Source organism: Oncorhynchus mykiss, chromosome 30, assembly GCF_057628025.1.
Source record: "Oncorhynchus mykiss isolate SJ-2025 chromosome 30, ASM5762802v1, whole genome shotgun sequence".
Taxonomy (NCBI): Eukaryota; Metazoa; Chordata; class Actinopteri; order Salmoniformes; family Salmonidae; genus Oncorhynchus; species Oncorhynchus mykiss.
Window position 1 is genome coordinate 10,110,001 of NC_143051.1, and position 25,046 is coordinate 10,135,046.

Consider the following 25,046-nt stretch of genomic DNA (forward strand, 5'->3'; position numbering starts at 1 on the left):
GATGTCGTTTAGGACCTTCAGCGTGGCTGAGGTGCACCCATGACCAGCTCTGAAACCAGATTGCATAGCGGAGAAGGTACGGTGAGATTCGAAATGGTCGGTAATCTGTTTGTTAACTTTGCTTTCGAAGAGCAGGCTAGTAATAGGGGTTGCAACAATTTCTGCAGATCATTTTAGAAAGAGAGGGTCCAGATTGTCCAGCCCGACTGATTTGTAGGGGTCCAGATTTTGCAGCTCTTTCAGTCATGTAGGTAGGTAGGGAGGGAGGGGAAGGGAGGGAGGGAGAGAGAGAGGGAGAGAGAGAGGGAGGGAGAGAGGGAGCGAGAGAGAGAGACAGAGAGACAGAGAGAGAGAGAGAGAGAGAGAGAGAGAGAGAGAGAGAGAGAAAGGCTCATCTGTTCTTCTATACAGGAGGAGGGAATTCTGAGCCAGGGTGTCATGCTGACAGCCAACTCCATTTACACCTCTGTCGCCACAGCAACATGACACACAGCTCCGACAGAGAGAGAGATAATTAGCTGTAGGGAGACAGGGTGGTAGAGAAAAACAGACATGGAAAGAGAAAAGACAGAAGAGACAAATGGAGTGATGAGCAGGGGACACATTAGATATGGAATGATGGACAGGGGAGACGTTAGCAATGCCAGTGTCTGTGGTCAGTTGTAGAGCTGTGGGTCTGTGGTCAGTAGTAGAGCTGGGGGTCTGTGGTCAGTAGTAGAGCTGGGGTCTGTGGTCAGTAGTAGAGCTGGGGGTCTGGTCAGTAGTAGAGCTGGGGGCCTGTGGTCAGTAGTAGAGCTGGGGGTCTGTGGTCAGTAGTAGAGCTGGGGGTCTGGTCAGTAGTAGAGCTGGGGTCTGTGGTCAGTAGTAGAGCTGGGGGCCTGTGGTCAGTAGTAGAGCTGGGGGTCTGTGGTCAGTAGTAGAGCTGGGGGTCTGGTCAGTAGTAGAGCTGGGGGCCTGTGGTCAGTAGTAGAGCTGGGGGTCTGTGGTCAGTAGTAGAGCTGGGGTCTGTGGTCAGTAGTAGAGCTGGGGGTCTGTGGTCAGTAGTAGAGCTGGGGGTCTGTGGTCAGTACACTTTGTAGAGCATTAAACACAAAATGCCTCGCTTTCTCTCTCTCTCTCTATCTCGCTCTCTTATCAATTCAGTTGAAGTTCAATTATGGGCTTTATTGTCATGGAAACATATGTTTACGTCGCCAAAGCAAGTGAAATAGATAATAAACCAAAGTGAAACAAACAATTAAATATTACAGTAAACATTACACTCACAAAAGTTCCAAAAGATTAAAGACATTTAAAATGTCATTATGTCTATATAGTGTTGTAATGATGTGCAAATAGTTAAAAGTACAAATGAATAAACATAAATATGGGTTATATTTACAATGGTGTTTGTTCTTCACTGGTTGCCCTTTTCTTGTGGCAACAGGTCACAAATCTTGCTGCTGTGATGTCACACTGTGGTATTTCACCCAGTAGATATGTAATCTGAGGGAAATATGTGTCTCTAAGGAGGTTAGGAAGTGCAGCTCAGTTTCCACCTACTTTTGTGGGCAGTGAGTACATAGCCTGTCTTCTCTTGAGCAAGGCAAGGCTATGCTCACTGAGTCTGTACATAGTCAAAGCTTTCCTTAAGTTTGGGTCAGTCACAGTGGTCAGGTATTCTGCCACTGTGTACTCTGTTTAGGGCCAAGTAGCATTCTAGTTTGCTCAGTTTTTTTGTTAGTTTTTCCAGTGTGTGAAGTAATTATCTTTTTGTTTTCTCATGATTTGGTTGGGTCTAATTGTGCTGCTGTCCTGGGGCTCTGTGGGGTCTGTTTGTGTTTGTGAACAGAGCCACAGGACCAGCTTGCTTAGGGGACTCTTCTCCAGGTTCATCTCTCTGTAGGGGATGGCTTTGTTATGGAAGGTTTGGGAATCACTTCCTTTTAGGTGGTTGTAGAATTTAACGTCTCTTTTCTGGATTTTGATAATTAGTGGGTATCGGCCTAATTCTGCTCTGCGTGCATTATTTGGTGTTTTACGTTGTACACGGACGATATTTTTGCAGAATTCTGCATGCAGAGTCTCAATTTGGTGCTTGTCCCATTTTGTGAAATCTTGGTTGGTGAGCGGACCCCAGACCTCACAACCATAAAGGGAAATGGGCTCTATGACTGATTCAAGTATTTTTAGCCAGATCCTAATTGGTATGTTGAAATGTATGTTCCTTTTGATGGCATAGAAGGAAGGCCCTTCTTGCCTTGTCTCTCAGATCGTTCACAGCTTTGTGGAAGTTACTGTGGCGCTGATGTTTAGGCCGAGGACTGTATAGATGTTTTTGTGTACCTAAGGACAACGGTGTCTAGATGGAATTTGTATTTGTAGTCCTGGCAACTGGACCTTTTTTGGAACACCATTCTTTTTGGGAGGCAGCAGGTAGCCTAGTGGTTAGAGTGTTGGGCCAGTAACCGAACGGTTGCTGGATTGAATCCCCGAGTTGACACGGTAAAAATATGTTGTTCTGCCCCTGAACAAGGCAGTTAACCCACTGTTCCCCGGTAGGCCGTCATTGTAAATAACAATGTGTTCTTAACTGACTTGCATAGGCACACCTGTAGGACCTGAGTGCTCTAGAGCAGGTTTTCATCAAAGCTCTAGGAAGAGTCTTGGTGGTTCCAAACTTTCTCCATTTAAGAATGATGGAGGCCACTGTGTCTCAAAGCACTACGGACAATTCCTTCGACATCATGGCTTGGTTTTTGCTCTGATGCACTGTCAACTGTGGGACCTTATATAGACAGGTGTGTGCCTTTCCAAATCATGTCCAATCAATTGAATTTACCACAGGCGGACTCCGATCAAGTTGGAGAAACATCTCAAGTATGATGGATGGAAACAGGATGTACCAGAGCTGAATTTTGAGTCTCATAGCAAAGGGTCTGAATACTTATGTATAAAAGGTATTTCTGTTTTTTTTATATTTTTAATACATTTGCAAAAATGTCTAAACAACAGTTTTTGCTTCATCATTCTGGGTTATTGTGTGTAGATTGATGAGATTGTTACATTTATTTAATCCATTTTATAATAAGACTGTAATGTCACAAAACGTGGAAAAAAGTCAAGGGGTCTGAATAGTTTCCGCAGGCGCTGCATCTACACACAATTCTCCAGCTCTCTGTGTTTCATCATTTTCCTTCAATTCGCAAGAGTCTGAATGTAACTCATAGGAGAAAGCAACCCGAGCGAGCGAAACAGCACCCTTCTCTCTCTATGTGTAGGCCATCTATCTGATGCTGTCTGGTCCAAACGAGTATGACATTGTTGCCGCCCGTAGCATTGAACGCAAGGGAAGCCATTAGACATCTGATCTCCCTTGACCAAAATATTATTAAAAAATTAGCCATTCAGCATTGAGCTAAACTGAGCAAGGTCAACTGTGATTGGTCCTGGTGCACCAAAAAAAAAGTTTCAAGGGAAGCCAGCTTGGATTTGGCTTCACTCCTATCAAAACCCATTGAGAGCGTACGTCACTGACAGAAAAACTTGAATTGTTGCATCTCATTGTGTTGTTGTCCTCCAGTGGCTAGCCAGCTAGCTAACATTGTCCTTTCCCTAAATTATCAATGGATGGAGAGTGATTTGGACTTGTGGTTTTACTTAATTCTCCGTACTGGCCAATGATAATGACAGCGATTCTGATCCAACCATTAATTCATACATTGTTGTGTCCCTGGCCTGAGAGGATGGAAGTTCAATATGTAGCTAGATGTAGAAGGCTAATGTTAACTAGTTTAACTCTGCCCATGAATGGAAGTTAGGCTAGTGAGCAAGCATTTTAGCCAGGTAGACTAGGACAACAAAAACTAAATTCCCGTACTGTATCACAGAGTGAAAGACCGTTTCGTCAACATGAAAGAGGAGGGCGGCATTGGTGTTTCTCTACAAGTAGGGTGAGTCAACATGTTTTTCTACTTGCACGAACGCGCACACACACACACACACACACACACACACACACACACACACAGAAATCAGAACCATGGACAGCCACATCATATTTAGCTGACGTTGATTGGACTAAATAGTTTTTGGTATCTTTTTGTCGTTACTGTATTAGACTAAGAAGAGGTGATTTGATGGTGTTGGATTAGTGGAGGGCGCTGCTGTTTTCCTTGCAACTTGCAGTAACTCTCTGTGGTTCTAAATCAATAGTTGTTTAGTGGTCCAAAAATGTGGGAAACATTAACTTGCTTGACCCTGCTGTAGGTCATGTAACTAACTGTCTGTTACATACAATATGCTTTGTGGACCACTGGACAGAGGCTGCTATCTTGTTTTGTGATAAAACTAAGGTCTGGTTGAATTTTATTCTGCCACTGTGTCTTCTTATTGTCTCTGCCTTCAGGCCTCTATATCACAGTGTCAAGGCATATGAACTAACACGTTATAGAGCAAACAACAGGGTGTGGGGGGGGGTGATTTTTTTCCCCCCATGCACCACTACTGTGTCCAACCCATAATTTTACACGTCGCATTCTTCTCTCTTCTGATAAGGGTTACTATGGAAACTGGTCAAAATAAAAAACATTTTAAATGTTGACTGCCTTAAAACAAATGGACGTTAGCTTTAGACCCACTGTTTACCTATATATATATATATATATATATATATATATATATATATATATGCCATATATATGGGGCGGCAGGGTAGCCTAGTGGTTAGAGAGTTGGCCGGAAGGTTGCAAGTTCATACCCCGGAGCTGACAAGGTACAAATCTGTCGTTCTGCCCCTGAACAGGCAGTTAACCCACTGTTCCTAGGCCGTCATTGAAAATAAGAATTTGTTCTTAACTGACTTGCCTAGTAAAATAAAAAATATATATTTTTTAGCATATGCTTTTATCCAACGGGAATTACAGTCATGCGTACATACATTTTACATACAGGTGGTTCCGGGAATTGAACCCACTACCCTGGGGTTACAAGGGCCATGCTCTACCAACAGAGCTACAAAGGAGCACCCCGTTCACTATGTTTAGACCAGAAGGTATTTCACGACAGGGTCACAAAACAGGTCACTTTCAGACACACTGTGTCATGACTCATCGTCAGCAAGAAGGTGTCAGAGGCAGGAGGTAGACATCACCGTCCTCCACCTCATTCCTTTCACCCACCCACCCACACACACATACACACACTCACACACACTCACTCACACACACACATACTCACACACACACACTCACACACACACATACTCACACACACACACTCACACATACACACCCACCCACACACCGACACACACACACACACACACACACACACACACACACACACCGACACACACACCGACACACACACACACATACACACCGACCCCCACACTCACACACACACACACACACACACACACACACACACACACACTCTTCAATAAGCCCCTAACTAACATTGCCTCTTCTTTTTATACCACTGATGTGCCAACTTCTGTCTGTAGCGTCCGAACCGTTTGGCCTACAGACAATATAACACCGCTATGGACAGAGGAGATTCTCACGAACACGGTGTTGTTCTCCATTTTTTGCTCTGCATCCCCCCCCCCCCCCCACAAGTGTCAAGGGACCGTTCTGAATGTAACCGGGGTACCGGTTGAAAATAAATGAGTGGAAGTATGAAGGCAGTTTTGTGTCAACAACAAAAAAAGGTGGTTAATCTAAAAAATGATTTCCTTTGTCAAAGGATGTCAAATAGTATTTGAACCCAGGTCTTGTCACACCCTGACCATAGTTTGATTTGTATGTGTCTATGTTTTGTTTGGTCAGGGTGTGATCCGAGTGGGCATTCTATGTTGGATGTCTTGTTTGTCTGTTTCTGTGTTTGGGCCTGATATGGTTCTCAATCAGAGGCAGGTGTTAGTCATTTGTCTCTGATTGGGAGCCATATTTAAGTAGCCTGTTTTGTCATTGTGGGTGATTGTCTGTTAGTTGCTTATGTCGGCACAGTTCTCATTATAGCTCCACGGTCGTTATTCGTTTTAATGTTTTGTATAGTTTGTATTCAGTGTTCAGTGCTTTTCTTTAATTGAAAAATCATCATGAACACATACCACGCTGCATCTTGGCGTATATTAATGGATGCCAAGGGAAGCCCCCCCCCCCCCCCCAAAAAAAAAATGTTTTGACAAAAAACAACATGTAAAATAATTTATCTTTCATTTTTCTCTGTTTCATAATTTTCCTTCAATTCCCAAGGAGGCTGGATGTATCTCACCCTGAGAAAGCATCCCAGTGAGAGAAACAGTCTCTGTCTCTGTATGTGTAGCTCATCTATCCGATGCAGTCTGCTCAAACATTTACGCCCAATGATTCATACGCACAACTTTAATTTTTCGAGTGACTACACTCCCCCATAAATTAACATTTTTTTCTTAGGAAATGTACTCTGGCGTCTCTGGACATTTGAATGAGCATTTTGCATTGGATTTCAGAAACACACCTTTTTTTGACAAGGGGATTGAATCAGAGGAGCAGAACTGCCGTGTTTGACCATTTCTGGTTTGGTAAGATGGACCACCTGATGGTGGCAAAAAGTGTTTATTACGATCTCATCTAGATTATTTTATGTTTCCCCTTTCCCTTACAAGGTGTTTATTAAAGACACTGTTAGGTATATGTAACATCGGGCGCTATTCATTTATAAAACAATGTTTGCTCAATAGGCCTATTTGGAAGTTGATAACAAAAATATTTTTGGTAGCCTACAGCAGACAGATCAGGCCCCCCGGTGTCCGGTCTGGAGTGTGAAGTCACAATCTCTCCTTGTTGCATAGCAACCTAGCGGTGCCAAAAGCCCTAGGAGGCCAAAAGCCCTGGTCTTCCCTAGAAAGCCAAAAGCCCTGGTCTGCCCTAGAAAACCAATGTTAATTACGATTCAACCAGAACTGCCCCTCAAAAAATGTTGAAGCCTGTTTTGGGCTCAATTCTTTTTTCTTCTGATCAAGTTTGATCCCCACAGTGAATTATTGGAAGTTCGCTAAATGGACACTTGCTAAAAAACTTTAATGAGGAAGCCTTCCTTCATGATCAGAGGTACTGCAGCACCTCCAGCATCCTTCCTGATTTGAAATGAGTTGATTCTATGAGGAAATAAATGAAGTTCTGCTGAGCAGCCAACCAGACCGAATATTGATGATGATGTAAACCAAGTGTTAATCCAATGTTATGTTGCTGTGGCAGTACTGTTGATATTTAAACTAGGTCGCTAGCTACACACACTCGACCAGTGACCGCATTTCCGCAAACAATCCCATACTGTACCTCTTATCAGTGCTTCTGATACATGATATTTATCCTGTCTAGATGGAGTCACACCTCTATCAGGGCTGCTGATATATGATATTTATCCTGTCTAGATGGAGTCACACCTCTATCAGGGCTTCTGATACATGATATTTATCCTGTCTAGATGGAGTCACACCTCTATCAGGGCTTCTGATACATGATATTTATCCTGTCTAGATGGAGTCACACCTCTATCAGGGCTGCTGATATATGATATATATCCTGTCTAGATGTAGTCACACCTCTATCAGGGCTGCTGATATATGATATATATCCTGTCTAGATGTAGTCACACCTCTATCAGGGCTGCTGATACAGCAGGATATATATCCTGTCTAGATGTAGTCACACCTCTATCAGGGCTGCTGATATATGATATTTATCCTGTCTAGATGGAGTCACACCTCTATCAGGGCTTCTGATACATGATATTTATCCTGTCTAGATGTAGTCACACCTCTATCAGGGCTGCTGATATAGCAGGATATATATCCTGTCTAGATGTAGTCACACCTCTATCAGGGCTTCTGATACAGCAGGAATATATCCTGTAATGTAGTCATGGGGCGGCAGGTTAGCCTAGTGGTTACAGCGTTGGACTAGTAACCGGAAGGTTATAAGTTCAAACCCCCGAGCTAACAAGGTACAAATCTGTCGTTCTGCCCCTGAACAGGCACTGTTCCTAGGCCGTCTTTGAAAATAAGAATTTGTTCTTAACTTACTTGCCTAGTTAATTGAAGGTTAAAAGCGTTAAATACCTCTATCAGGGCTGCTGATATAGCAGGATATATATCCTGTCTAGATGTAGTCACACCTCTATCAGGGCTGCTGATATATGATATTTATCCTGTCTAGATGGAGTCACACCTCTATCAGGGCTGCTGATATAGCAGGATATATATCCTGTCTAGATGTAGTCACACCTCTATCAGGGCTGCTGATATATGATATTTATCCTGTCTAGATGGAGTCACACCTCTATCAGGGCTTCTGATACATGATATTTATCCTGTCTAGATGTAGTCACACCTCTATCAGGGCTGCTGATATATGATATTTATCCTGTCTAGATGGAGTCACACCTCTATCAGGGCTGCTGATATAGCAGGATATATATCCTGTCTAGATGTAGTCACACCTCTATCAGGGCTGCTGATATATGATATTTATCCTGTCTAGATGGAGTCACACCTCTATCAGGGCTGCTGATATAGCAGGATGTATAGGATGTTTGGCTGATGATGTATGTTTCTGGATCATGATGTCATCACGCAGCAATGTGTTTCTCCAGGACTACAGTGTGCAGTAATCAGGGCAGTGCTCTGAAGGCAGTGGATGTGAAGATAGAGAACGCTGCAGAGGACAACACACACCTGGATGTGTTCTGTGTCAAAGACAAAGGTCAGGACACACACACTCACATTCCGCAATTCTCTGCCTTAAGATGTTTACTGACGATGACTGAAAGAGGTCATGTTCCCACACCTCTCCACTCCCTCCATCTTCTCTCTCAATGTCATTTCGATTTAAGGGGCTTCATTGACATGGGAAACAGATGTTTACATCGCCAAAGCAAGTGAAATCAATAATAAACAAAACATGTTGTACAGTAAACATTACACTCACAGAAGTTCCAAAAGAATAAAGACATATCAAATGTCATATTAGGTCTATTTACAGTGTTCTATATACAGTGTTGTATATACAGTGTTCTATATACAGTGTTCTATATACAGTGTTCTATATACAGTGTTCTATATACAGTGTTCTATATACAGTGTTGTATTTACAGTGTTGTATATACAGTGTTCTATATACAGTGTTGTATATATAGTGTTGTATTTACAGTGTTGTATATATAGTGTTGTATATACAGTGTTGTATACAGTGTTGTATATACAGTATTGTATATACAGTGTTGTATATATAGTGTTGTATATACAGTGTTCTATATACAGTGTTGTATATACAGTATTGTATATACAGTGTTGTATACAGTGTTGTATATACAGTATTGTATATACAGTGTTGTATATATAGTGTTGTATATACAGTGTTGTATATATAGTGTTGTATATATAGTGTTGTATTTACAGTGTTGTATATATAGTGTTGTATATATAGTGTTGTATTTACAGTGTTGTATATATAGTGTTGTATTTACAGTGTTGTATATATAGTGTTGTATTTACAGTGTTGTGTATATATAGTGTTGTATTTACAGTGTTGTGTATATATAGTGTTGTATATATAGTGTTGTATTTACAGTGTTGTATATATAGTGTTGTATTTACAGTGTTGTATATATAGTGTTGTATTTACAGTGTTGTGTATATATAGTGTTGTATATACAGTGTTGTATATACAGTGTTGTATATATAGTGTTGTATTTACAGTGTTGTATATATAGTGTTGTATTTACAGTGTTGTATATATAGTGTTGTATTTACAGTGTTGTATATATAGTGTTGTATATACAGTGTTGTATATACAGTGTTGTATATATAGTGTTGTATATACAGTGTTGTATATACAGTGTTGTATATATAGTGTTGTATATACAGTGTTGTATATATAGTGTTGTATATATAGTGTTGTATTTACAGTGTTGTGTATATATAGTGTTGTATTTACAGTGTTGTATATACAGTGTTGTATATATAGTGTTGTATTTACAGTGTTGTATATATAGTGTTGTATTTACAGTGTTGTGTATATACAGTGTTGTATATACAGTGTTGTATATACAGTGTTGTATATATAGTGTTGCATTTACAGTGTTGTGTATATATAGTGTTGTATATACAGTGTTGTATATACAGTGTTGTATATATAGTGTTGTATTTACAGTGTTGTATATATAGTGTTGTATTTACAGTGTTGTATATATAGTGTTGTATTTACAGTGTTGTATATACAGTGTTGTATATATAGTGTTGTATTTACAGTGTTGTATATATAGTGTTGTATATACAGTGTTGTATATACAGTGTTGTATATATAGTGTTGTATTTACAGTGTTGTATATATAGTGTTGTATATACAGTGTTGTATATACAGTGTTGTATATATAGTGTTGTATTTACAGTGTTGTATATATAGTGTTGTATTTACAGTGTTGTATATACAGTGTTGTATATATAGTGTTGTATTTACAGTGTTGTATATATAGTGTTGTATATACAGTGTTGTATATATAGTGTTGTATTTACAGTGTTGTATATATAGTGTTGTATTTACAGTGTTGTATATATAGTGTTGTATATACAGTGTTGTATACAGTGTTGTATATACAGTATTGTATATACAGTGTTGTATATATAGTGTTGTATATACAGTGTTCTATATACAGTGTTGTATATACAGTATTGTATATACAGTGTTGTATACAGTGTTGTATATACAGTATTGTATATACAGTGTTGTATATATAGTGTTGTATATACAGTGTTGTATATATAGTGTTGTATATATAGTGTTGTATTTACAGTGTTGTATATATAGTGTTGTATATATAGTGTTGTATTTACAGTGTTGTATATATAGTGTTGTATTTACAGTGTTGTATATATAGTGTTGTATTTACAGTGTTGTGTATATATAGTGTTGTATTTACAGTGTTGTGTATATATAGTGTTGTATATATAGTGTTGTATTTACAGTGTTGTATATATAGTGTTGTATTTACAGTGTTGTATATATAGTGTTGTATTTACAGTGTTGTGTATATATAGTGTTGTATATACAGTGTTGTATATACAGTGTTGTATATATAGTGTTGTATTTACAGTGTTGTATATATAGTGTTGTATTTACAGTGTTGTATATATAGTGTTGTATTTACAGTGTTGTATATATAGTGTTGTATATACAGTGTTGTATATACAGTGTTGTATATATAGTGTTGTATATACAGTGTTGTATATACAGTGTTGTATATATAGTGTTGTATATACAGTGTTGTATATATAGTGTTGTATATATAGTGTTGTATTTACAGTGTTGTGTATATATAGTGTTGTATTTACAGTGTTGTATATACAGTGTTGTATATATAGTGTTGTATTTACAGTGTTGTATATATAGTGTTGTATTTACAGTGTTGTGTATATACAGTGTTGTATATACAGTGTTGTATATACAGTGTTGTATATATAGTGTTGCATTTACAGTGTTGTGTATATATAGTGTTGTATATACAGTGTTGTATATACAGTGTTGTATATATAGTGTTGTATTTACAGTGTTGTATATATAGTGTTGTATTTACAGTGTTGTATATATAGTGTTGTATTTACAGTGTTGTATATATAGTGTTGTATATACAGTGTTGTATATACAGTGTTGTATATATAGTGTTGTATTTACAGTGTTGTATATATAGTGTTGTATTTACAGTGTTGTATATATAGTGTTGTATATACAGTGTTGTATATATAGTGTTGTATTTACAGTGTTGTATATACAGTGTTGTATATACAGTGTTGTTTATACAGTGTTGTATTTACAGTGTTGTATTTACAGTGTTGTATATACAGTGTCGTATATACAGTATTGTATTTACAGTGTTGTATTTACAGTGTTGTATTTACAGTGTTGTATATACAGTGTTGTTTATACAGTGTTGTTTATACAGTGTTGTATTTACAGTGTTGTATATACAGTGTTGTTTATACAGTGTTGTTTATACAGTGTTGTATTTACAGTGTTCTCCACTTAAGTGCTGCTTAAGTGATCGACCCACCTTGAACCTGGTTCATTTATGTGCTGCCAGATTGTGTTAGCCCACTGAGCTAAATCCTCAGGTTAGCCACCACCCAAATGTGGTGTACCTCCATTACACATACACCTACCTCTCCAGTACAGAAGGGGATGGGGTTAGAGGTTGTTTTTGGACCGGCCCGCTGTTGGACTATTCCCAAGACTGATGTTTGGGTTTGAACTGAGGAACAGGAAAGTTACTGTGGGACCTGTAAAACCACAAGGAGAGGAGAGGAAATAGGCAGGAACATTTGAAATATGTACCCTCTTCATTCGAGATCAGACGTGTTGTACATGCCACATAACTTTGAGGACCCTCCAGACTCCAGATATGAGCAAACCAATCAGACTTCAGTTATGAGCCAACCAATCTGAGTCTACAGTTATGAGCCAACCAATCAGACTCCAGTTGTGAGCCAACCAATCAGACTCCAGTTGTGAGCCAACCAATCAGACTCCAGTTGTGAGCCAACCAATCAGACTCTAGTTGTGAGCCAACCAATCAGACTCCAGTTGTGAGCCAACCAATCAGACTCCAGTTGTGAGCCAACCAATCAGACTCCAGTTGTGAGCCAACCAATCAGACTCCAGTTGTGAGCCAACCAATCAGACTCCAGTTGTGAGCCAACCAATCAGACTCCAATTGTGAGCCAACCGATCAGACTCCAGTTGTGAGCCAAACAATCAGACTCCAGTTATGAGCCAACCAATCAGACTCTAGTTGTGAGCCAACCAATCAGACTCCAGTTGTGAGCCAACCAATCAGACTCCAGTTGTGAGCCAACCAATCAGACTCTAGTTGTGAGCCAACCAATCAGACTCCAATTGTGAGCCAACCAATCAGACTCCAGTTGTGAACCAACCAATCAGACTCCAGTTGTGAGCCAACCAATCCTTGACAACCAGCCCCTGTCTCTCCTACTGAGGGAAAGGACAGATAGAGAAACAGGACCCAACACTGTATGTTATAACTTACAATAACAGTGTGTATAACTGTGGCATAACATCATTGTGATATAACCTAACTTGGTAATGTTATACCTGTCAGGTGGACCATGTGGCGATCCCCCTGCGTTCCCCAACACGCGTCTCCAGGGCCACACAGGGTTTGAGATGGGGGACGAGCTGCTGTACTCTTGTCTTCCTGGTCATGTGATGCCCAGCGGCCACTCAGCATTCAGTCTGCTGTGTGACAGCTGTGGAGAGTGGTATGGACTGGTACAGCTTTGTAGCAAATGTAAGTGTATAATATGTACTAATTAGGGGGTGCCTATATAATCCTGTTTCTGTGTGTGTGTGTGTGTGTGTGTGTGTGTGTGTGTGTGTGTGTGTGTGTGTGTGTCTGACCTCTCACCTTAGAGCCGTGACCTCTGGGCTCCACGGGATGCTGTGATGAGGTTGCACGCTTCACTTCCTGGTTATTAGTCATGCCTTCAGTTCCTTCATGTGAAGGTCAAGTGCAATACTTTTTGTTCAGGCCAGTGCACTACATAGGGAATAGGGCTCTGGTATAAAGTAGTGCACTACATAGGGAATAGGGCTCTGGTCTAAAGTAGTGCACTACATAGGGAATAGGGCTCTGGTATAAAGTAGTGCATTACATAGGGAATAGGGCTCTGGTCTAAAGTAGTGCACTACATAGGGAATAGGGCTCTGGTCTAAAGTAGTGCATTACATAGGGAATAGGGCTCTGGTATAAAGTAGTGCACTACATAGGGAATAAGGCTCTGGTATAAAGTAGTGCATTACATAGGGAATAGGGCTCTGGTATAAAGTAGTGCACTACATAGACAATAGGGCTCTGGTATAAAGTAGTGCACTACATAGGGAATAGGGCTCTGGTCTAAAGTAGTGCACTACATAGGGAATAGGGCTCTGGTATAAAGTAGTGCACTACATAGGGAATAGGGCTCTGGTATAAAGTAGTGCACTACATAGGGAATAGGGCTCTGGTATAAAGTAGTGCACTACATAGGGAATAGTTGTCACGGCTGATGAAAGGTGCAGCATAGCAAAGTGTTCATACTTGTATTTGAACTGAATAAATAACAAAATTAACACTAAATAACTACATTAACACTAACTAAATTAACACTAAATAACAAAATTAACACTAAATAACAAAATTAACACTAAATAACTAAATTAACAAAGAGAATGAATGAAAACTGAAACAGTCCTGTCAGGTGCAGAAACACAAAACAGAAAATAACCACCCACAAAACCCCTGTGGGGAAAAGCTACCTAAGTATGGTTCCCAATCAGAGACAACGATAGACAGCTGTCCCTGATTGAGAACCATACCCGGCCAAAAACAAAGAAATTCAAAAACATAGAAAAAAGAACATAGAATGCCCATCCAACTCACACCCTGACCAAACCAAAATAGAGACAGGTCAGGGCGTGACAATAGTGTAGCCGTTCAGACCTCTGCTAGGCCTAGGGTCTGGCTTCCGCATGTTACAAAACAGTGTCCCAGTTGTGAGTGAGAGATAAAAAAAACAAATCTCATCTAAATCTAATTGTATTTGTCGTGTACTCAACGTACAGCAGGTACGAAGGTGCAGTACATAGATTGGTTCTGACTTCTAAGCTTGAAAATATGAATGATCCTTATTCCTGTCACTGAGGGAGAGAGGGGAATGCAGAACGTTTACACTCTGTCGGAACATGTTATTGTTAGACATCAGGTATCCTACGGTGAGGAGAAGGGCCACTGTCTGGTACAAGTCAAAAGGACAGCCGTGAGTTGGGGAGGAGTGAGGAATTTGGGCCGAGGTCAGGTCAGATGAAGTGAGAGAGAACAGGCATCACTAAAGTTCTGTATAGCAACAGAGATATATTGGCTATTCAGATGTGTAAGGAGGAGACTCAGCATAGGAGAAGAGTTACATACCAGTGCTTGTGTGAATACACTACTGGTCAAAAGTTTTAGAACACCTACTCATTCGAGGGTTTTCTTTATTTTTACTATTTTATACATTGTAGAATAATAGTGAAGACATCAAAACTAGGAAATAACACACGTGGAATCATGCAGTAACCATGAAAGTGTTAAACAAATCTAAATATATTTTATATTTGAGATTCTTCAAATAGCCACCCTTTGTCTTGATGACAGCTTTGCACACTCTTGGCATTCTCTCAACCAGCTTCCTCACTCCCCTTCTCTCTCTCTCTCTCGCCTCACTCCCCTTCTCTCTCTCTCTCTCTCTCTCTCTCTCTCTCTCTCGCCTCACTCCCCTTCTCTCTCTCTCTCTCGCCTCACTCCCCCTCTCTGTTTCTACAGACAAGACAGAGACACACATCGACTATGAAGATAAGTTCACTGATCGTGATCGTGATCACCTCTCCTACGACACCCCTGCAGAGGAGGAGAACACAGAGGAGGAGAACACAGAGGAGAAGAACACAGAGGAGGAACTGCTAGAGGAGGAGAACACAGAGGAGGAACTGCTAGAGGAGGAGAACACAGAGGAGGAACTGCTAGAGGAGGAGGTGGACACAGAAGAAGAGGAGCACAGCGATCAGGAGCAACAAGAGGCCAGCTTCAGTGTGGAGGGAGAAGAGGAGCAGGAGGAGGAGGCAAGAGGAGAGGAGGCGGCAGGAGGAGAGGAGCAGTCTTTGGGAGAGGAGGAGCAGCAAGGGGAGGAGGTGGGGGGAGGAATGGAGGAAGAGGTGGAAGAGTTGACAGACCCTCCCGTTGAGAAGGAGGAGCAGGTGGAGGAGATGGGCGTGTCAGAGGTGACTGAGGCGCCAGTCTCCCTGATATCTCAGAAGCACCTGTTCTGGTTCCCCTCAGAGGCCATCCAGGAGGCGGGACATGTGGAACCCACCCACCCGCTAGTCACACAGGACACACACACTGAGGGGGACAACCGTGTCAGGGCCTCCGGCAGCGAATTAATGGAGAGCAAGCAAGACGACAGCCAACCGGGGGAGACGAAGGATTATGACAGCCATGAGGGTCACTTCCAACAACCAATTGACCCCGTTGACCATGATGACCATCACCACGACGACCATGATGACCACGAAGATGACGTTGACCGTGAACATATTGACCGTGAACATGACGATCAACGTGAACGTAACCACTATGACCACGACGGTCAAACAGATCCTGGCCACGATGAAAGCTCTGAGGGTGAAGACCATGTCGTCGAACGCCTTGACCACAATGTTCATGATGACCACGAAAGCTATGGCAGTGAAGACGCCCACCGTGAGGCCCAAGGAGAACACGAGGAGGATGACCATGAGAAGGCTGGTCGGTACGATGACGTGGGCGAGGAGCATTACGACGTGGGTGAACATGAGGAGGATCAAAACCACGGTGCACATGATGACCACGAAGACCACGAAGGTCATGACCGCGGTGATGTAACTGATCACCATGATGACCACGGCCATGTCCATGATCACCTTGATGAAGACCAGAGTGAACATGAAAATGATCGTAGTGACCATAACAGTCACGACCATCTCTACGACGACCATGATTATGATGACTATGTGATCCCCCCCGTCGGCATGACAACAGGCGAGCCTCAGAACGTAACTCATGAGGAGACGGGAGCAAAACCCACAGCCAGCTCAGACGAGACCTGGTTGGACGGCTACCCTGTTAGTCAGGAGGAGACCGACGCTGATAAAATGGGCGGTGGATCCTCAGAGGAAGGGGTGGAGCTTGAGGAGGAAGAGAAGGGTGTTGTGGTTGTCGGGGTGACTGACCGGCCCAATGAGGTGGAGTTGAGTCGTCCCACCCCGTTCACTGGAGTCCCCCAGGTCCCCCTGTCCCCCACACAGGGGGCGAACCCTGTAGAGCAGGATCAGGACCAGGGCTTGGTGGGAGGACTCACCCCTACAGCCTCACCCGACCTACCTCTCTCCCCCGAGGCCACGGCTTCAGATTCACATTCAGCCGACTACGCCACCCCCTCTCTGACATCATCACTGGATGACGTTGCCTCCGGCAACACAGCCAGGCATTCTCCCACAGACTCCTGGGAAACCAGGGATCACGTGCACCCTTTCCTGGAGCACGGCCCCGTCCCCACAGCGTGGACTGTTGACGTCATCGACGAGGAGGAACGTTCGGCCCAGCACAACCTGACTCGACACAGCGGGGAGATGGAGGGTGAGGAGGGGGAGAGCGAAGGTGAGACGGGGGAGACAGGGTGTACTGGGGGTGAGGAGGACTGCCCTCCTCCCCCTCCTCCCTCCTCCGGCAGGGGTTCCACGGTTGCAGCCATTGTGGTTGCCGTGTGCGCGGTTGCCGTGGCAGCCACCATCGGGGCGTGGTGTTACCGGCGGAAACAGCAGAAGAGCTCGATGTACGAGATGAACGGGAAGGGTCAGAGCAGACATGGACAACAGATAGAGATGCAACAGAAAGTCTAAGATAAAGAGAGAGACAGTGGGGATACTGAGAGTAGAGGGGAGGGGGTAGGGAGGGTGATGAAGAGAGAGACAGTAGAGACACTGAGAGTAGAGGGGAGGGAGTAGGGAGGGTGATGAAGAGAGAGACAGTGGGGATACTGAGAGTAGAGGGGAGGGGGTAGGGAGGGAGATAAAGAGAGACAGTAGAGATACTGAGAGTAGAGGGGAGGGGGTAGGGAGGGTGATGAAGAGAGAGACAGTGGGGATACTGAGAGTAGAGGGGAGGGGGTAGGGAGGGTGATGAAGAGAGACAGTAGAGATACTGAGAGTAGAGGAGGGGTGGTAGGGAGGGTGATGAAGAGAGAGACAGTAGAGATACTGAGAGTAGAGGGGAGGGGGTAGGGAGGGTGATGAAGAGAGAGACAGTAGAGATACTGAGAGTAGAGGGGAGGGGGTATGGAGGGTGATGAAGAGAGAGACAGTGGGGATACTGAGAGTAGAGGGGAGGGGGTAGGGAGGGTGATGAAGAGAGAGACAGTAGAGATACTGAGAGTAGAGGGGAGGGGGTAGGGAGGGTGATGAAGAGAGAGACAGTAGAGATACTGAGAGTAGAGGGGAGGGGGTAGGGAGGGTGATGAAGAGAGAGACAGTAGAGATACTGAGAGTAGAGGGGAGGGGGTAGGGAGGGTGATGAAGAGAGAGACAGTTTGGATACTGAGAGTAGAGGGGAGGGGGTAGGGAGGGTGATGAAGAGAGACAGTAGAGATACCGAGAGTAGAGGGGAGGGGGTAGGGAGAGTGATGAAGAGAGAGACAGTGGGGATACTGAGAGTAGAGGGGAGAGGGTAGGGAGGGTGATAAAGAGAGAGACAGTAGAGATACTGAGAGTAGAGGGTAGGGAGTAGGGAGGGTGATAAAGAGAGAGACAGTAGAGATACTGAGAGTAGAGGGGAGAGGGTAGGGAGGGTGATAAAGAGAGAGACAGTAGAGATACTGAGAGTAGAGGGGAGGGGGTAGGGAGGGTGATGAAGAGAGACAGTAGAGATACTGAGAGTAGGGGGTAGGGAGGGTGATAAAGAGAGAGACAGTAGAGATACTGAGAGTAGAGGGTAGGGAGGGTGATGTGGGTGAGGGTATTTGGGGGGGGAGTTGAACAGACACACATTACACCTGCAGAGACAGAAGAATGAGTTGAGGGGTGAGGAAGGGTTGAGGGTGAGGGTGGGTTGAGGGTGAGGAAGGGTTGAGGGTGAGGGTGGGTTGAGGGTGAGGAAGGGTTGAGGGTGAGGGTAGGTTGAGGGTGAGGGTGAGGGTGGGTTGAGGGTGAGGGTGGGTTGAGGGTGAGGGTGGGGCGTAGGGGCTATGCTTTGTGAACCCTAGCAGGACTTCTCCTCCAGAACTCTGGGTCATTGAGGTACAGCATTGTTACTGTTATTATTGTGTAATTGCCATGTTACTGTTTAATTACCACGTTCCTGTGTAATTACCATAATAATTACCATATGTGTGTGTAATTACCATGTTCCCGTGTAATTACCATAATAATTACCATGTTACAGTGTAATTACCATGTTCCTGTGTAATTACCATGTTACTGTGTAGTTACCATAATAATTACCATGTTACAGTGTAATTACTACATTAGTGTAATTACCATGTTCCTGGGTAATTACCATAGTAGTTACCATGTTACAGTGTAATTACCATGTTCCTGTGTAATTACCATGTTCCTGTGTAATTACCATGTTAGTGTAATTACCATGTTCCTGTGTAATTACCATGTTACAGTGTAATTACTATGTTAGTGTAAATACCATGTCACTGTATAATCACCATGTTCCCGTGTAATTACCATAAGAATTACCATGTTACAGTGTAATTACCATCTTACTGTGTAATTAGCATAATAATTACTGTGTTATTGTGTAAATACCATGTTCCTGGGTAATCCCCATAATAATTACCATGTTACCGTGTAATTACCATAATAATTACCATGTTACAGCGTAATTACCATCTTACTGTGTAATTACCATAATAATGACCATCTTACTGTGTAATTACCATAATAATTACCATGTTCCTGGGTAATTACCATAATAATTACCATGTTCCTGTGTAATTACCATAATAATTACCATGATACTGCTTACTTTGTTGTTATGTCGACTTCTCTGCTCTTGTGTGAGCCAATATAACGGTGTTATGTTGTGTTACTAAGGCTCATTGTTGCTATGTAGCTGTGTAACCTTGTACGTGATAGTAAGGAATCGTTGTTTCCCAATATAACGGTGTTATGTTGTGTTACTAAGGCTCATTGTTGCTATATAGCTGTGTAACCTTGTACGTGATAGTAAGGAATCCTTGTTTCTCACCATGAAATCAGCATTTGAAAATCCTGTCGAAGTTGCTGCTCTGATCTGAGTGAATGCACGCAGAGGCCTATGTATTAGGCACTTAAATGGAAGAAAATGGACTGAAACCTGGAGGGATCATCTGACCTTGTCCCATAATGTTTCCGTTTATCCACTGGAAAACGTTTTGCCACAGTGTGCCCTAATGAACATGACCAAGGAGCTGTTCCAATGTCTAAACCTCCACTAACACAACCTAAACACCAAGGATAAGACAATTACACATATAATATCCCGTAACTCAATGCATAAAATGTGAAAGAGTCCTAAACTAAAGGGACCAGAGATGCTCGTTGTCAACGGCGCCGGTCCCCATGAATCTGTTTATTTTCTCAAGCTTCTTTCTGTATATAATTATTATGTCGTCCTGACCTGGGCATCTTCAACCTAAAGGCAGGAAGTAGAAAATAACAGATACAGGATCATCGACGAGGGGCTGTGCGTTCTAGGGGAAATAATGAACGGTGTTGGAAGGCGTTATCTAGCTGGCGGTGGGCTGAACTGACCTTCCACTGAGTTACATTATCTTCCAGAGAATGCATAGAGCCCTGAGTTCATTATCCATTTTATACCATGGCTATAATGGAACAAATTTACCACTAGAAAATGTTTATTTTTTTTGCTGGTAGAAATGTGTTCAACATCCACTGCAGTAGCTAGCTTGTTTACTTGATAGCTACAGGTGGTTTGCACACTTGCTTTGGTAAACAAACCATCAGTCCAGCTAGCCAATCAGAATTTAGTATTCAACAATTCCATGTTATAAAACAGAAATAACCCATAAAGTTCTACTATACACATGAATGAACTATATAATGAACCATTGTTGCTTGTAAGAGAACACTTAGACAGGCACCATATTATGGTGTGAATAAAGTGTATTTTTTTTGTATGGATGGATGTGTGTACATTTCTGGGGGTTAGTAAGAGGTGAGATTTATTATTAGACAATCAGTGCAGGGTAGAGAGGAGATGGAAGAGGGGGGGAGAGGAGAGAGGAGGGGTAAGGAGGGGAGGGGAGGAGAGAAGAGAGGAGGGGTAAGGAGGGGAGAGGAGAAGAGGTAAGGAGAGCAGAGAAGTAATGAGAGGTAAGGAGAAGAAAGGGTTAAGGAGAGGAGAGGGGTAAGGAGAGAAGAGAGGAGGGGTAAGGAGGGGAGAGGAGAAGAGGTAAGGAGAGGAGAGGGAAGGGTTAAGGAGAGGAGAGGGGTAAGGAGAGGAGAGGGAAGGGTTAAGGAGAGGAGAGGGGTTAGGAGAGGAGTGGGGTAAGGAGAGGGGTAAGGAGAGGAGTGGGGTAAGGAGAAGAAGGGAGAGGAGAGGGGTAAGGAGAGGGGAGGGGTAAGGAGAGGAGAGGGGTAAGGAGAGGAGTGGGGTAAGGAGAGGAGTGGGGTAAGGAGAAGAAGGGAGAGGAGAGTGGAGGGGTAAGGAGAGGAGAGTGGAGGAGAGGGGAGGGGTAAGGAGAGGCGAGGGGTAAGGAGAGGAGTGGGGTAAGGAGAGGAGAGGGATAAGGAGAGGAGAGGGGTAAGGAGAGGAGAGGGATAAGGAGAAGAAGGGAGAGGAGAGTGGAGGGGTAAGGAGAGGAGAGGGATAAGGAGAGGAGAGGAGAGGAGAGGGGAGGGATAAGGAGAGGAGAGGAGAGGGGTAAGGAGAGGAGTGGGGTAAGGAGAGGAGAGGGATAAGGAGAGGAGAGGGGTAAGGAGAGGAGAGGGATAAGGAGAAGAAGGGAGAGGAGAGGAGAGGGATAAAGAGAGGAGAGGAGAGGGGAGGGATAAGGAGAGGAGATTGGAGGAGAGGGCCGGGTTAAGGAGAGGAGAGGGACAATGAGAGTAGAGTGGAGAGTTAAGGAGAAGAGAGTGGAGGAGAGGTGATGTTTAATGAGAGGAGAGGGGAGGAGAGGAGAGGAAATCAAACATATAGAGACTTCTTGTCTGGATAGTGGGTGTGTTGATTTTTGACAGAGACTACTGATGAGAGATTTAGAGTAGGAGTCCAGACTGCAGACTCAGCTCAGAGACAGAGACAGGGGGGCTAGAGGCATAATCTGGCCTGTGTGTGTGTGTGTGTGTGTGTGTGTGTGTGTGTGTGTGTGTGTGTGTGTATGTGTGTGTGTGTGTGTGTGTGTGCACATGCATGTGTGTGTCTCACACTGGTGTGATGTGCTGACCGGCGGTGTGACATGTTTGAAGGCTTCCAGACTGTGTTGGGAGACGCCGCCGAGAGATCAGAACATCAAACGAACTGACGCTACCATGGCAACACAGACAGACAGGAACAGTCAGACCGATAGACACGCAGGCAGACAGAGACCTACTACACACAGAAGGTATTTTTTGTTGTCATTTTGAGTTCAATTGATCTCTATGTTGACCTCTATTGACCTTTATGTTTGAGTCAAATACAGAAAATACCCACTAAGTTAGTCAGCAACTTGTAAAATCTTTATGCAGGCAAAGAGTTGAAACAGAGGACTGAAGACACAGGGATATGTTTACATTGGGATGTGGGATTGATTATGGTGTTGTATGTGTTTACATTAGGATGTGGGATTGATTAGGGTGTTATATAAATGTTGTATGTGTTTACATTAGGATGTGGGATTGATTATGGTGTTATTTAAATGTTGTATGTGTTTACATTAGGATGTGGGATTGATTATGGTGTTATATAATGTTATATGTGTTTACATTAGGATGTGGGATTGATTAGGGTGTTATATAAATGTTGTATGTGTTTACATTAGGATGTGGGATTGATTATGGTGTTATATAAATGTTGTATGTGTTTACATTAGGATGTGGGATTGATTAGGGTGTTATATAAATGTTGTATGTGTTTACATTAGGATGTGGGATTGATTAGGGTGTTATTTAAATGTTGTATGTGTTTACATTAGGATGTGGGATTGATTATGGTGTTATATAAATGTTGTATGTGTTTACATTAGGATGTGGGATTGATTAGGGTGTTATATAAATGTTGTATGTGTTTACATTAGGATGTGGGATTGATTATGGTGTTATTTAAATGTTGTATGTGTTTACATTAGGATGTGGGATTGATTATGGTGTTATACAGTGGGATTGCAGTGTGGCTGTCGGATAAGGGTTAGGATTGTCTTTGTTGTAGTTTCTTTAACAATGTCCATGACAGAAGCAGTTTAAGTAAGTAAAACGGCACAAAAACACATTTTATAATAATACATACATAATATTTCTACCGGCGTTATTCAGACCTGGACTCGGATAAAGTGCCATAACATCCCATTACAGTTATTTTCATCATCTGATAACTGTGTGTGTTTAGTTGTTTGAGGAAAATGGCAGCCATAGTGTTCTGATTTAGTATCTGATTTAGTATCTGTATGCTATTCAATATTAAATGTCTATGAGGTGTTTTTTTTTGTAAACTGTGTGTTTTGAAGAGGCATACTGAGTTGGTGGCGACAGAAGAGAGTGTGTTTTATGTCAATAACAGTGTGTTTTTGTAATGAGGCTTAAGTGCTGGTCTGTAGGAGTAAAATAACCAAACACCACAGGCTTTAAACCTTCCTGACTGACTGACTGGTTATTTCAGTTTGTTACCCACACAGGTGTCCAGCCCATAATATAATTAGTATTGACAGAGTGTATAAACTGCTCAGATGTCCTCATTGGCTGATGTCTACTGCTTCCTGGTCTCTTCGTGACATCTCTGTCCAGGGTTTCCCGAACTCAGGCGAGAAGTATGAATTCAGAGAAAGAGAGATGGGATGGTGGAGAGAGAGAGAGATGGGATGGTGGAGAGAGAGAACGACAGAGTGGGTTTTTTCTCACCACTGTGTGATAAATGACACTGAGGCTCCATGAGACTCCATTATACATTTGGGTTCATCTTCCCATTCTAATTTTTTTATTTGACCTTTATTTAACAAGGCAAGTCAGTTAAGAACAAATTCTTATTTTCAATGACGACCTAGGAACAGTGGGTTAACTGCCTGTTCAGGGGCAGAACAACAGAGGGGGTTTGAACTTGCAACCTTCCGGTTACTAGTCCAACGCTCTAACCACTAGGCTACCCTGCCGCCCCATTCTAAAATATCAGCTTAATGACCTTAAATATTTGTTACCATTATGATATGGAGATGGTTAAAGGGCTTGTAATTAAGCATTTCACAGTAAGATCAACAACACCTGTTGTATTCTGCGACAAATACAATTTGATTTGATAACATTGTGCCACCAGTAGGAGTAGTAACACCAATGACGGTAACACCAATGACAGTAACTGTCACGTTCTGACCATAGTTCTTTTGTGTTTTCTTTGTTTTCGTGTTGGTCAGGACGTGAGCTGAGTGGGCATTCTATGTTTTGTGTTTCTATGTTGGGTTTGTTGTTTGGGCCTGATATGGTTATCAATCAGAGGCAGGTGTTTGTCATTGTCTCTGATTGGGAACCATGTTTAGGTAGCCTGTTTTGTGTTGGGTTTTGTGGGTGGTTGTCTTCTGTCTTTGTACCAGATAGGACTGTTTCGGTTTTCACATTTGTTGTTTTGTATTTTGTAGTGTTCTCGTTTATCGTCTATATTAAACATGTTGAACACTAACCACGCTGAATTTTGGTCCTCCTCTCCTTCAACGGAAGAAAACCGTTTACAGTAACACCAATGACACATTTTTGGTAATTGAGGATTTTTCTTAAAATGGAGCCCACAGATGCTCAAATCAAAGGAAATTAAACTTTTAAAAATAATTTGCCTAAATGATATTATCACAGTGTCATTTCCCCTCATTTAAATTGAGTAACACTAATGACATCTTTAATTTAGACATTCCAAATGATCCATGGAGTCCTCAGATGTATGACAAAAGGGTGTGATTAGCTAATTTAAAAAAAATATATATCTTTGTAATGAGTGATTTTCAAGCCGGTAACACTAATGACATATAACTTATTATATTTATAAAATGTTATTTATCTATTTTATTTATTTCCCCTTCATTTAACCAGGTAGGCAAGTTGAGAACAAGTTCTCATTTACAATTGCGACCTGGCCAAGATAAAGCAAATCAGTTCGACACATACAACGACACAGAGTTACACATGGAGTAAAACAAACATACAGTCAATAATACAGTATAAACAAGTCTATATACAATGTGAGCAAATGAGGTGAGAAGGGAGGTAAAG

General features: G+C 42.3%; 1 protein-coding gene across 1 annotated transcript in view; it reads left to right on the plus strand.

Annotated features, from left to right (window-relative positions):
- The window catches only part of LOC149970194 (uncharacterized), a 24,569-nt gene extending 3,793 nt beyond the window's left edge, over positions 1-20,776 (plus strand). Inside the window, exons 3-5 of the mRNA XM_090227528.1 lie at positions 8,620-8,729; positions 13,138-13,326; positions 15,379-20,776. Coding sequence (XP_090083654.1) covers positions 8,620-8,729; positions 13,138-13,326; positions 15,379-17,492 — 2,413 coding nt within the window. The 3' untranslated portion in view covers positions 17,493-20,776. The remainder of the gene's footprint in view (positions 1-8,619; positions 8,730-13,137; positions 13,327-15,378) is intronic.
- Positions 20,777-25,046: the final 4,270 nt, after the last annotated feature.